The sequence below is a fragment of the Polyodon spathula genome, chromosome 12 (genome assembly GCF_017654505.1).
Source record: "Polyodon spathula isolate WHYD16114869_AA chromosome 12, ASM1765450v1, whole genome shotgun sequence".
Taxonomy (NCBI): Eukaryota; Metazoa; Chordata; class Actinopteri; order Acipenseriformes; family Polyodontidae; genus Polyodon; species Polyodon spathula.
In genome coordinates this window covers 15,423,859-15,436,442 of record NC_054545.1, presented here as the reverse complement: position 1 = coordinate 15,436,442, position 12,584 = coordinate 15,423,859, and the positions used below count along the sequence as shown (strand labels likewise).

The window sequence follows — 12,584 nt, the reverse complement described above, 5'->3', positions numbered from 1 at the left end:
TTGAATTCCCATGTTTTTGTATCCAAGTTATACAAATTAGAGAATTCGTCAAAATGGGAGGAGTTATTAACTCCAGTAATTGCATCATCTTGGAATAATATCAATAAAAATATAAAATTGCCTTCACCCAATGCCAAATTACTATCCATTCAGTATAAAATTATAAATAGAATTAATTATACTCCTATTAGATTAATAAAACGCGGTTTGAAACAGGATGACAAGTGCTGGAGATGTGACTCTGGTAAAGGATACTGTTTCCTTATGTTATGGAGTTGTGGTGAGTTGCGTGATTACTGGACCACAATATTTAGGCATATTTCTAATAGTTTACAAATACATATCCCCCGCAACCATTTAGTTACAATCTTAGGAGACTTATCTACTCTCCAAGTTAGTAAAGTCTAAATTACTATGTTACTCGTCATAGCTAAAAAAAAAAAAAAAAAAAAAAAAAAAAAAAAAAAAAAAAAAACTTCCCAGAAGGATACTGCCTCCCCAGTTTTTTAACATAATATAAATATACTATACCTATGTATATTTACACATGAGCTACATAAAGTTATCGTATCCTTTTACTGCAACCACTTTTCCAACCTATTTAATACCAGGATCATATCAGAGTTAAACATGTATTATTGACTGCAGCATTTGTGAAACATTGTGATATTATTTAATATGTTTCGATTGTATGCATGCCGATTAATTAAAAAAAAAAAAAAAGTATTGTTACTAGATTGTATATTAAAAAATCAATAAAATATGAATTATAAAAATAAAATAAAAACATTCCTGCAGGACATTTCTGTAAAGGATTGGACTATATGCCAAAATGGTGTCTTGAAATGTAAATAACACAAAGGTTTAATTGCCTCTCCCGCCGCCAGGGTATGTACGGCATTGTCTTAATTGTCCATTCAATTATTGCTTGCTTAGTAGGCTTGGATTTGAACTCGTCCTCATACCTTTAATCAGAACCCAGAATAACAACAATAGGTCCAGAGGTCCTGTCAAGGCTTAAGTAAGACGAGTAATTTCAATAGGGCATGCAAATATACATTTACCGAGAAGTTGAGTGAAGTTGAGTTTATCGACTAGGACTGAAGGTCGGGGCAAGACTGCTGACTTTGCGCTATAAATGTGCATCCCTGCAGATAAGTTTTTGATCGGCTTGCCCCCACGCACCTAGCCAATACTGGTAGCGCAACTCAGCCAGCAGAGTTCACCTTTCTGAACATAATTAACTAGGACTTGAATAGAAAACTTAGTTGTGTCAAGAACATATATCGACGATTTTACAAAATGCACAATTCTTAGATTTTCCAAAAAGTATATTCTAATGTAGTTTATTTAGACTTTTTATATTTATTTATACGGGCAATTATTTGTGTCGTGGTTTTATTGTCGCGTCCAAACTATTTGGTGCAAATCTTTTATTACTATTGTGTGTTTGTTCTTTTGTTGTTGTTTTGTTAATTTGCTTGTTTGTTTGTTAACAAAACAACTAAAATATTATGGTGTCACCTTAGCTCAGTAAGAAGCGCGTCCCTTCTTATTTCTTCGGGACGTCATATCGATGACTTATATAGCCCGGCCCACCAAAAATGTCGTAACAGGAAATGCTTGCCTCTGCTTAAAAGGGGAGAAATTCTTCTTTAAAATAAAAGGAGAAATTTAGTGTTTTGCAAATGGATCCTAAGTACACAGTAAGGAAACTATTTACAAAAGTCTGAATCTACTACAGCCGAGAGTAAATAGACAGAAGGAAACGAGTCTCTTTCTAACGCATATCCACTCATTGAATTGACAGACAGAGCGCCAACTGTCATTCGCCAAGTCCGTAGCAGCACAGACAGGACAGAACATTAACACAGATATTTCTTATAATGGGATCGAGAGCTTCAACGTTGCTTCGAGATGAAGAAATTGAAGAGATTAAAAAGGAAACTGGCTGTAAGTAGAATCATTTTGCAACTGCAGAGCATTTAGAAATGGCCTAGCACTGGAGATGTTATCCTTGGATTAGCCTAGTACTGCTTGGCAAAACTCGGGTATATGGGGCAGTGAGCCTTTGCTTATGACGATGTTACTGTGTTTTGTAGTGTATATCACAACATTAAAAATAATGATAATAAAACAACTTTATCAAGATTTTATTTTATTATTTGAAATAATTTATAAGAATGTGTAGGCAGATGTATGAAGCATGGATTATTATTATTATTATTATTATTATTATTATTATTATTATTATTACTATTATATTTATTTGAGAGGATACATATCGTGCCTCTAATAATGTATACTGTACCTGTTATTAAATCTAAAACTCACCGTCAAGAATTGGGATTTTGTAATGTACTTTGCTGTTATTATTATTATTATTATTATTATTATTATTATTATTATTATTATTATTATTATTAAGTACGTGTGTGCAGGGATGATTTTATTTTGTCACAAATATTTCTGATCTAAATAAATAGCAGATTACACTATATAACACAATTTTTGTTCCAGGGTAGTAAGTGTTATTTCCTAATTGCTTATGCCTCAAAAGTATAGAAAATGGCTATTATTCCCCACAAACTTTGCTTTTGTGACCAGGACAGTGATATTTTGAAATTTACCTATTTCCAATGAGAAAACGTTTTTTTCGTTCACATAAAGTCAGAAAAAAACAACATATGAACATGTATTTATACGAAAGTAATACAAAAATGACTACAAAAGATTTAGAAGTGAGTAGTTTTTCGGGAATTACGATTATACTGTAAATCACTTTCACGAATCAGCCCCCAAATGTAGTCTCCCATCATGTTCTCGTTATACTGTCCTTGGTAGCGGCGTTCAAAGTCCAGTATATCCTGGTGGAAGTGCTCGCCTTGCTCCTCCGAGTATGCTCCCATGTTCTCCTTGAATTTATCAAGATGAGCTTCAAGGATATGGACTTTGAGGGAAATCCTACAGCCCATTGTGCCGTAGTTCTTCACCAGAGTCTCAACCAGCTCCACATAGTTTTCGGCCTTGTGATTGCCCAGGATGCTCCGAACCACTGCGACAAAGCTGTTCCAAGCCGCTTTCTCCTTACTAGTGAGTTTCTTGGGGAATTGATTGCACTCCAGGATCTTCTTTATCTGTGGTCCAACGAAGACATTGGCTTTGACCTTTGCCTCAGACAGCTTAGGGAAGAAGTCTTGAAGGTACTTGAAGGCTGCCGACTCCTTATCTAGAGCTCTGACAAATTGTTTCATAAGGCCCAATTTGATGTGCAGTGGTGGCATCAGCACCTTTCGGGGGTCCACCAGTGGCTCCCACTTAACGTTGTTCCTCCCCACAGAGAACTCGGTCCGCTGTGGCCAGTCCCGCCTGTGGTAGTGCGCCTTGGTGTCCCTGCTGTCCCAAAGGCAAAGATAGCAGGGAAACTTAGTAAAACCGCCTTGGAGACCCATCAGGAATGCCACCATTGCAGCTTCTTGATGCCATCTCAGAAAAAAATGCAGATATGTATCCACTTAGGCAGCTGGAACTAAACTGAACTGGTGGGCTTAAGGCCCCTGTATTTATACTACTATTTATATTACTGGAAAGTTCTAGAAAGTTCTAGAAGTTACTCCAGGTTTACTCAGCACTGAATCTATCTGGAATGTTCTGGAAAATAGGTATATTTCAAAATATCACTGTCCTGGTCACAAAAGCAAAGTTTGTGGGGAATAATAGCCATTTTCTATACTTTTGAGGCATAAGCAATTAGGAAATAACACTTACTACCCAGGAACCAAAAATAAATAAATAATTTGTTACACAGTGTTATCAAACAAGCAAGAGGTGTTTTTTTTTTTTTTTTTTTTCTGTCAAGGTTATAACAATCAGCATAACTTACGGTTGAAAACCACATTAGCTGGTTTAAGAAACCAAAATAAACCTAAAGTTGGCCTTGTATCAATAACGTTGAAAAATGGTTTATTGTACTGTAATGGTCTGATTGCACATAGTTACTGTGTAACCAATGTTTCCCAATCTTCTAGGAATGTCACAATTCTGTACTCCTTGGTTAAACAGTTTTTAAACAGTTTCAGCACTGCCAGGGCTAAGATTTTGATTTTTTGATTATGCTGATAAGTGTTTTTTTTTTTTTTTTTTTCTACACAAACATGTGCTTCATAATAGTGAATAGTTGATGCAGTGGGTAAATGCCTCATCAAGGTATCTTTATCCTTCCATTTTTATGAACACTGCATTTGTCAAAAAGGATTAGAAAAAATCCTGGCACATTGACTAAGATTGTTTAATACCAGCCAAACGAGTTACTCAAGTACTTTTACATCCTGACCCTCGTTTCACTCTTTTAAGAATTAAACCTTTTAATAAGCAGCTTGCAGTACAAAGTCTAGATACCTTCCAATTGTACTGGACTTTAGGTGGTTGTGTTTGGTACTCTTTGTTCCTGAGTATATTGTTGTTTTACAATAGTTGAGAATGAACACCTGGATCATAGAGGTTCCTAAAAAGCGAGTCGCTAATACCAGATGTATTTTAGATTAAAGAAACTATTGGATATATTTGCAGAAGGTTGTTTCATTAAAGAAAAATGGAACAAAAGACATTAGACAGCCACTGATTTCTAAGGATAATTTGTATGGAAAGCAATGCAAGAAAGGAAGGTTATAGCCCGTAGAAAAACTGTACTTGCTGTTCACAAAGTGAATTTCAATGCAGAAAAAAGTTTTGTAGTAGGATGTAGGAGTTTATAATTTCATCTATTTTCTGATTTCAATTACAGTTTCCCACAGTCAGATAACACGACTGTACAGCCGATTTACCAGCCTGGATAAAGGAGAAAATGGGACACTATGGTATGCATAAAACTCCTGCTGGTAGATTATTTGGAGGTATTGTAACAAAATGTTTAAATTCACAGTCAGGAGTGTAGGGGTTCTGGTTTTTGGTGTTTCCTCCCCAACTTTTCTACTGTCCATTAAGAATTAGTCAGTTGATCCTTGATCCCATTACAACTGATTGTGTATTTACTCTGCATACAGCCAGCATTTGCTGCTTCCATATTTAATATGTACTTACCCTTAATTAAAAAGTATTCATTGGGGCTTGTGCAAGTATTCTAAAAGCATGACGTTATTTTAATTACTGTGCTGAGTGGAATTAGACTGACAGTTGGGGAAGGTATGTTTTATTCATGTTCAGTGGTATAACAGAAGCATTATATATTTTTTCTTCATATAAAACAATGGTAACGGCTTTGTTTTAACATATTAACTGCCTTTAATTAAATGAAACTCTTAATACTGTACTAGCAGTCCGCAGTCCATTTTCTAGTGTTCTGAAATTCGTACCATTTTTGTAAGAAAGAATGAAATAAGGTTAACTTAATTTGAAATGTAATGTAATGGTCATTTAAAGGATGGGTGTCTACATTATAAAATGGCAAAAAGGACCCATGAAATGGTAAACATCCATTACAGGTATGAATAGATGGATATATTTTTGCCATTTCTGCAAAGATCAATTTTACATTGTTCTCTACCTGGAATCTGCAATGACTGTTAGTCATCAAACAAAAGGTAGAAACTTGATCTAGCAGTTAATCTATGTATTTGTTAACATTTCCAGGAACCAATTTTCATACCTGCAACCCATTCAATTTCCACCTGTGTCCTCTGGCTCAGGTCTTTGTGCAGCGACTAAAATATTTTCAGCTGTTGTCAACTCCCTTTTAGGAAACTGTAATTAAGTCTTGTGGAATTCATTCTAGTTCTTGGAAAAATAGATTCAGTTTCCTCAAATGATCTTTGTACCTTGTAGCCCTAGGATTAGTCTGTTTGTTCTTAGCTGGACTCTTGCCAAAAATGCACTGTTCTTTTATTAATACAGAAACCAAGTGTCATCTCATTACTTCATTATACAGTACCAACTCATCATAAACATCCTTGATTTATACTCTTTTGAGTGTTGACTCGGCATTCCATTTGCCCTTGAATTGCCTCCCCACTTTGCCTCATGCCCTCCCCACTTAGCCTAGTTGATGCATTAAGCTCCTTACCATGCATATACAATAGATATTTAAGTGATTAGTTAATTTGATTTCTTTCTTGTAGCCGTGAAGATTTCCAAAGAATACCAGAACTTGCTATTAACCCTTTGGGAGACAGAATAATCAATGCTTTTTTTCCAGAAGGGTAAGTCATTCATTACAGCAGCAACCAGCAAACCTGCTGTGTTGTTGAGTACATTTCCCTGTTTGATTGTGAAACTTGGTCCTGTATAGAGTTATCAGTGTGTTCAGTAACACTACTAACATGTATCTTGGTCAGTCTTCTTAAAATAAGCCTAAGTTAAATAATGCTTGTACAATGTTGTGTTATTATTTATTTATTTAAATTATTCAAATTGAACTTGGGGTCAGGATACTTGGTTTCTGTTTTTTCAACTTTTACAGTACATGTTCTTATTTGTGTGGTATTTGAATTTGTAAATCACAATTACTTAACACAGAGAGGACCAGGTGAACTTCCGTGGGTTCATGCGGACGTTGGCACATTTCCGCCCTATTGATGACCATGAGAAGAACAAAGACCCCAATGTTTCTGAACCACTAAACAGCAGAAACAACAAGCTGCTTTGTAAGTATTTAGAAACCAAGTATATCCACAGCCTAGAACATCACTGTAGTCCTGACTGTGCTTTATTATTGCAGTGCAATATTGTGAAAATGAACTTTACACATATATCACCCATTTCAGAGTTTTGCAAATATTCTGTTCCTTATCAGTAAGCTGACAGTGCTTTTATTTATCGATTCATTCGTTGTTTTGTTTATTTGTAGTTGCTTTCCGTCTTTACGACCTGGACAAGGATGACAAGATATCACGGGATGAGCTTTTACAGGTGCAGGTTTATTAACATTAAAGGTGTAACGATATCAGTGGGATGCGTGGCACTCCTTTCCCTTTGGCAGCTGTGTTTATTTAGTATTACCAATAAAGAACAAGATTTAAAAAACAAATAAGTAAAAAGCAGTTAAAATAGTTCAATGCAGTTCTAAGAAAAGCATACCGGGGGGGGGGGGGGGCCTGTTTGAAGCTGGATCTATTTATTTATTTATTTATTTATTTATTTTTTTTTAACTGAGACCTGTTCATCCAGGTGTGATGAAACTTAGTAAAGACAATATTTGGGGGTGTTTTGAATTAGTTCTTGACTTGATTAAATTTTTAACCCCTTATGGACCAGGCGTTTTTTAGTTGGATGCTTCCCCAGGACCAAGGTTTTTTTTTGGCTGTATTTGACTCTCATCCTATAAAAATTGGCCATCATCGTGTTACTGGTGTTCTTTTTTGGGGGAACATTATAAAGTACTTCAGAAACCGTAAAAACGTTTTGCTTTTTTCTTTCAACATGATTTTTTTTGTAAATTATTTATTGTGCATAGTGATACATGTAAACATGTTATTCTATGATTTGAGGAACCTTACAATGCTTCCTGCAGGTTTTCTTGACCTGAGTGATTGCAATACCAAAATAAACATTTATTCTCATGGTCTTTATAAGCAATAATTGACACTATTTTTTTTTTCTCAAAATAAATATATTTATATATAAAAAATAATATTTGTCATTACATTATTATCAGTAATAAGAAAAAAATATATATATACCTGATAAATTTAGTTCATGAAACATTATCTCCTTATGTCCACTTGTTTCTTGATATTTATAAATGTTGTAAAAACACATGACAGAATACATGTTCTAATATAATTATCAGTCATAAAAATTGGATTTACAGTGTTTTCCTTTTTTTATTAGCTGTAAACAAGTTACTGTGATGTTTTTTTTCTGCGTGCTGCTATAAACTGTCTTAGCCCTTTGAGAATGAAATGCTCATCTTAGTGACGTCACATGGGAAAAAAACAAAACAATCTGACAGTAAATTTCAATCCCTCTCCTGTCCAATAATATGCATTTACAAACTTTACTGCAAAGTAAGGTGGCCCAGTAAGTCAAAGAAATGAAGTGCTTTTTTATCGTGTTTACACCATTACAGTCCTTAAAGGGTCAAAGAAGTCTGCATGCCTGAAGCAGGATAAGATTCCCATGCATGCTTTGGAAATGAACATGCATGTTGGTCGTGGTGATCTAATTTTGTATCTACAGCTGTGGCAGAGAACCTAGCAGTTGAATACTATGTGTTAGGAATGACATGTACAGCTATGGCCAAAAGTTTTGCATCACCCTATATAATGAACTCATTTTGCTTCATAAAGTCGAGTGAAACCTGCTGAACAATGTTACATTGACATATTTAATTACATACTGCTTTGTACTCATGTCGTGAGTAAGAGGGTACGGTGTACCTCAGGAGAACATTTGTGTTAGTCACACCCAGAATTGATGCCCTTGTTTAAGTGTATAAGAGTATACTGTATAGAGAGTTAGGTTACATAGTCATCAAAACTTGAAACCTCATCCAAGACCGTTACCTTGGTAGCACTTGTAATAGCCTACTGTACATGACACACCCAGCAATTTGAACTGCACGTTTTTGTCTTAACCATTTGCTTGTCCAGTTCCTTGTAGGTGGTTGATCATAAAACTATCACGATGATTCAGTATTAACGAAATGGCTAGGTACCCCGTTTCTTACCCTCACAGCTGTCTGTATAAAGAAGTGTCTGTTCTCCTTCAGTCTTAAGTCTGTCTCTTATTCATTTAACAATGCCATACCTGGCATTCTCCATGAGGTTAAAATGGAAAAACAAACAAAGTCACACAGTTGAAGGTATTTTTATTTTTTTTTCTTAAAGGGCCACTTACTGGAGGAACTCCAAAGCAAATTTGCACTATAAAGGTGGTTGGTTGAGCAAACATTCTGTTATAACCCTTGAGCAGCTAGATTCAATGAAAGAACATGTGTTGATATTTTCTTATAAATGTTAGGGTTGAAACAGAGCTGGTGTGTTATTATTTTGATGTAATAATTGCCAGTCCTGTGTATAGTAGCAGTAAATATAAGAGTGTATAGCACCAGTAATTACTTGTTAGAAATCAATATTTAACAGTTCCCTGCATGTAATTAATGTGTTGTTTCTATTGCCAGCATCACAGTGGAGTAAATAGCAGTGTTGTTGTTTACAGGTCTTGCGCATGATGGTTGGTGTTAACATCTCTGATGACCAGTTGGGCAGCATTGCTGACAGGACCATTCAGGAGGCAGATCAGGATGGCGACAGTTCCATTTCCTTCACCGAGTTCATAAAGGTGAATTTTTATACATCACCCTAGTGATCGAGTACACATTGCGATATATCAGCCAGTGGAACATTACATCAGTCTGTGAAAATGTGTAATTTATATACATTTGGGGCTGATTTAATGAGGTTTTGAGGCTGGCCCTGGAAGAAACCTGTCATTATTTTCATGAAACCCCTTGCTAGCAGAATGTACATTGTCAAAAGTCTAACAGAATATGTGTACAGTTGCTTTCGGTGTAAGCCATAGAAGAAAGCAGTAACTTAAAAAAAAAAAAAAAAATTGATTTGAAAGGTTTGATTTAACTTCGCTTTGAATCTGTCATAGCCATAATGATATGTTACCTACATTTTAAAGCAAGCTTCTAATGGCTGACACTTCCACCTGGAGTGATTGAAATTCAAGCACTGTCTCCAACCTGCAGTTTGGCAAGTTCAGAAGAATTTATCTGAACAGCATGTTTTTCTGACACTGACAATGACTACATGTATATTATACGCTTTCAGACCATGATTGGTAAGGGCTTTACTAAATTAGATCTTCCATCATCTTTTAAATAGCGGGTTTGTGATTTATGCTGATTCCTTAATATACCATCATTATAATAATGGTCATCCTGGGTGCTGCCAAAACAAGAACATAAGCTACTTCCTGATAAAACTGAACTGATACAAATCAGAGATCTGTGTTTGTAAGTGACATTCAGTTCCCTCCAGAGTTGAAGAATTAAAATTAAGAACAATCATATTTTACATTTTCAAGCATTTTTATTTATTTTTTACAGGTTTTAGAAAAGGTGGATGTAGAGCAAAAAATGAGCATCCGATTCCTTCACTGAAAGAGGATGTCTGCATTTAGCTGAGGAGTTGCATCACATCATCTTGTAAATAAAACAGGCTTTTCATCTGGTGTGTGTATCATACAGACCCAAGAAAATAATAAATGCAATTTCTTTCTTTTTTTTTTTCTTTTTTTAATGTATGTGGACTTTCAACCTTGTGCTGCCCCATGTGTAACAAAGGAAGGTTGTGTGCTTTGGAATGTAAACAGTGCCCACCAAAGTTTGTTTAAGGTTTCAAAACGTTCTTCTGCTGTACTTGATAAAAGACTTGTTTGTGTGAGGAAAGGTTCCTATTAAGCACTTCTTGCTAGCCCTAAAAAATATTGCAGAAAAAAATTGGAAGCATTTGATGCCCTCCTTACCCATCAGCTTGTCCTCCTTTTGAGGTTTTGACAGTTTTGTTATAGCAGTGCTTTTTATATTGTTTAATTTTCCATAATTTAGAAGTTTTAATCTTAAAATTGTCCCGTGGGGTTCCAACTGCTTGAACAGGACTTAAAAAAACAACTAAAAAAAAACAAGCAAACTGTCGCCTCAGCTCATGTGCTACTAAGGGTAGGTCTGTGTCATAGCGGCCAGGTTTCCACCCTGCAAATAACAAATAACCTCTCTGACCATGTAGCTCATAAACAACATTAATGCACACATGCAAAAAAATCTAACTGCATAATTTTGGTCACCAATAGTCAATTGCCAAATATTTTATCGATGCAATGTGAACAAAATCCTTATTTAAAAATAAACCACTAGCTGCTGTTCAGGAACAAAGATCTAAGTGAAAGAGTTCCAATGAGTTACACTTATGGTGTTGGTCTGATTGCATGATAAATGCTATATTGGGTTTTTTAATTTCCAGGTGAACTACATGCAAATAAATACAGATATTGTTTAACCACATTAAAATATTGTTGTTAGTATGGTATATTTTGCTGTCGGTCATTACATTTGGTATCATGCCCATTTTGTGGAGCAAAGAAATTAGATTTAACACACCCCTTAGGGTACACAATATAACATTCCAATTGCATTGCAGATTGAATCATTCCAGTTTTTACTGTGAGCTTTGTACAGTACATGTTCTTCATAATAATCAGATGTGTTTTATTAAGTTCACGCTTAAATGGCTCACACGGATATGCAATATAAACCTGGAATTATGCCCTGCTACCCAATCTATGTGCCCTGTGTTGTCATTTCGTCTATGACTTGTTTTTAGGTTCCGAGGAGAAGAATATCTTACAAATGCAAATCCATGGTCCTTGAGGAGTTTACACAGGAGACTGTACCGTGGAAATCATGAGGGAAAATGTTGGCAAATTGTATGTTTGGCAATATGTATTAAAAATTGTTATTTTGTTTGCAGTAATCTATGCCAAAAGGCTAACCTATAATTTTGCTAATAAATATCTAAACCTAGAAATAGTGGCACTGATTTTGTTCCTTTTTTGATGGGGTGGGAGTCTACACTGGGTAATGTATCTGCAAGTACTTATTTTAATGGAGTGTATAGTGCACAAGAACAAAATCTATAGTGTTGCCATGAAAATACCAATTTCCAGAACCCCATTGTGTATGCTTATCTAATCAATTAAATATACCAAACATGTAGGCAATGCTTCAACAATTAAATAATATATAAACCCATGTAATGTAAATTTGATTCTCAAGTAGATTAACATTTCGCCTAGCACCTTCTTCAGTGCCTCCTTATAAAGTTGTACTTGTTCTTATTCCAATAACTTTAACTGATCAGCAGCTCAGCGGCAGCTTCTGGAATTTTCAGCTGTTAAATAGAAAACAAATTAACAGGATTTTGCATTGCTGGTAACAGCTGTGAATTTATGCTAGTTTTTTTTTTTTTTTAAACAATTTTTAATTGCCGAACTAAGAATCAGACACCAGTTGCACGATAGCCAAGTTTGTCCTTTGAGTTATAGGCTATGAGTTGTCTATGAAAAAAGTTGAACATTCATGGGTAAACCTAACTTCCCCTTTCTGTGAGCCTCAATTGAAATGTATAAAGGCCATACTAACAAATATCACACCTCAAAAACAGCAACTTACATGTTTAAAAAACAAAAAAAAAGGAATTCACCTAAATGTTTTTTTTTTTTTTTTTTAAACTTGCAATTTAATATTTAATATGTAAGCTTTCAAATTCTATAATTCATACATCTTGAACAACTTTTTTGCATACTACTTCAGTTAATTTAACTTGCAGGCTTCCTACCAGGGATAGTTGCCCTCCCTGTGCAACATTACAGAACCAGTGCACACACATACAGTGTCCCTCAGACTAATCTGTATGAATATGACAAATGTGTATAACCAACGGTTTATCCAGATGCAATAGGGATGGAAGGAGTTTGTGATAAATGTAATGAAAATTCAATACATATATGTGAACCATTCTGCATGATGACCCTAATTAACAGTATACTGCAACAGAAAATCATGTGTTAACATGTTAGTAAAC

General features: G+C 35.1%; 1 protein-coding gene across 1 annotated transcript; it reads left to right on the top strand.

The window, feature by feature from the left end:
• Positions 1 to 1,594: 1,594 nt before the first annotated feature.
• Positions 1,595 to 11,524, top strand: LOC121324601 (calcineurin B homologous protein 1). Its single transcript, XM_041266665.1, has 7 exons — positions 1,595 to 1,953; positions 4,784 to 4,856; positions 6,114 to 6,194; positions 6,511 to 6,638; positions 6,842 to 6,903; positions 9,154 to 9,276; positions 10,052 to 11,524. Exons 1-7 carry the CDS (start codon positions 1,887 to 1,889, stop codon positions 10,103 to 10,105), a joined length of 588 nt encoding a protein of 195 aa, XP_041122599.1. The 5' UTR covers positions 1,595 to 1,886; the 3' UTR covers positions 10,106 to 11,524.
• Positions 11,525 to 12,584: the final 1,060 nt, after the last annotated feature.

Bases quoted from the DNA above. Each gene is read 5' to 3' on its own strand.
- LOC121324601 (XM_041266665.1), top strand. From the start codon at position 1,887: ATGGGATCGAGAGCTTCAACGTTGCTTCGAGATGAAGAAATTGAAGAG. The intron at 1,954-4,783 runs GTAAGTAGAATC...TTTCAATTACAG, and splicing joins GATTAAAAAGGAAACTGGCT to TTTCCCACAGTCAGATAACA. The intron at 6,904-9,153 runs GTGCAGGTTTAT...TGTTGTTTACAG, and splicing joins CACGGGATGAGCTTTTACAG to GTCTTGCGCATGATGGTTGG.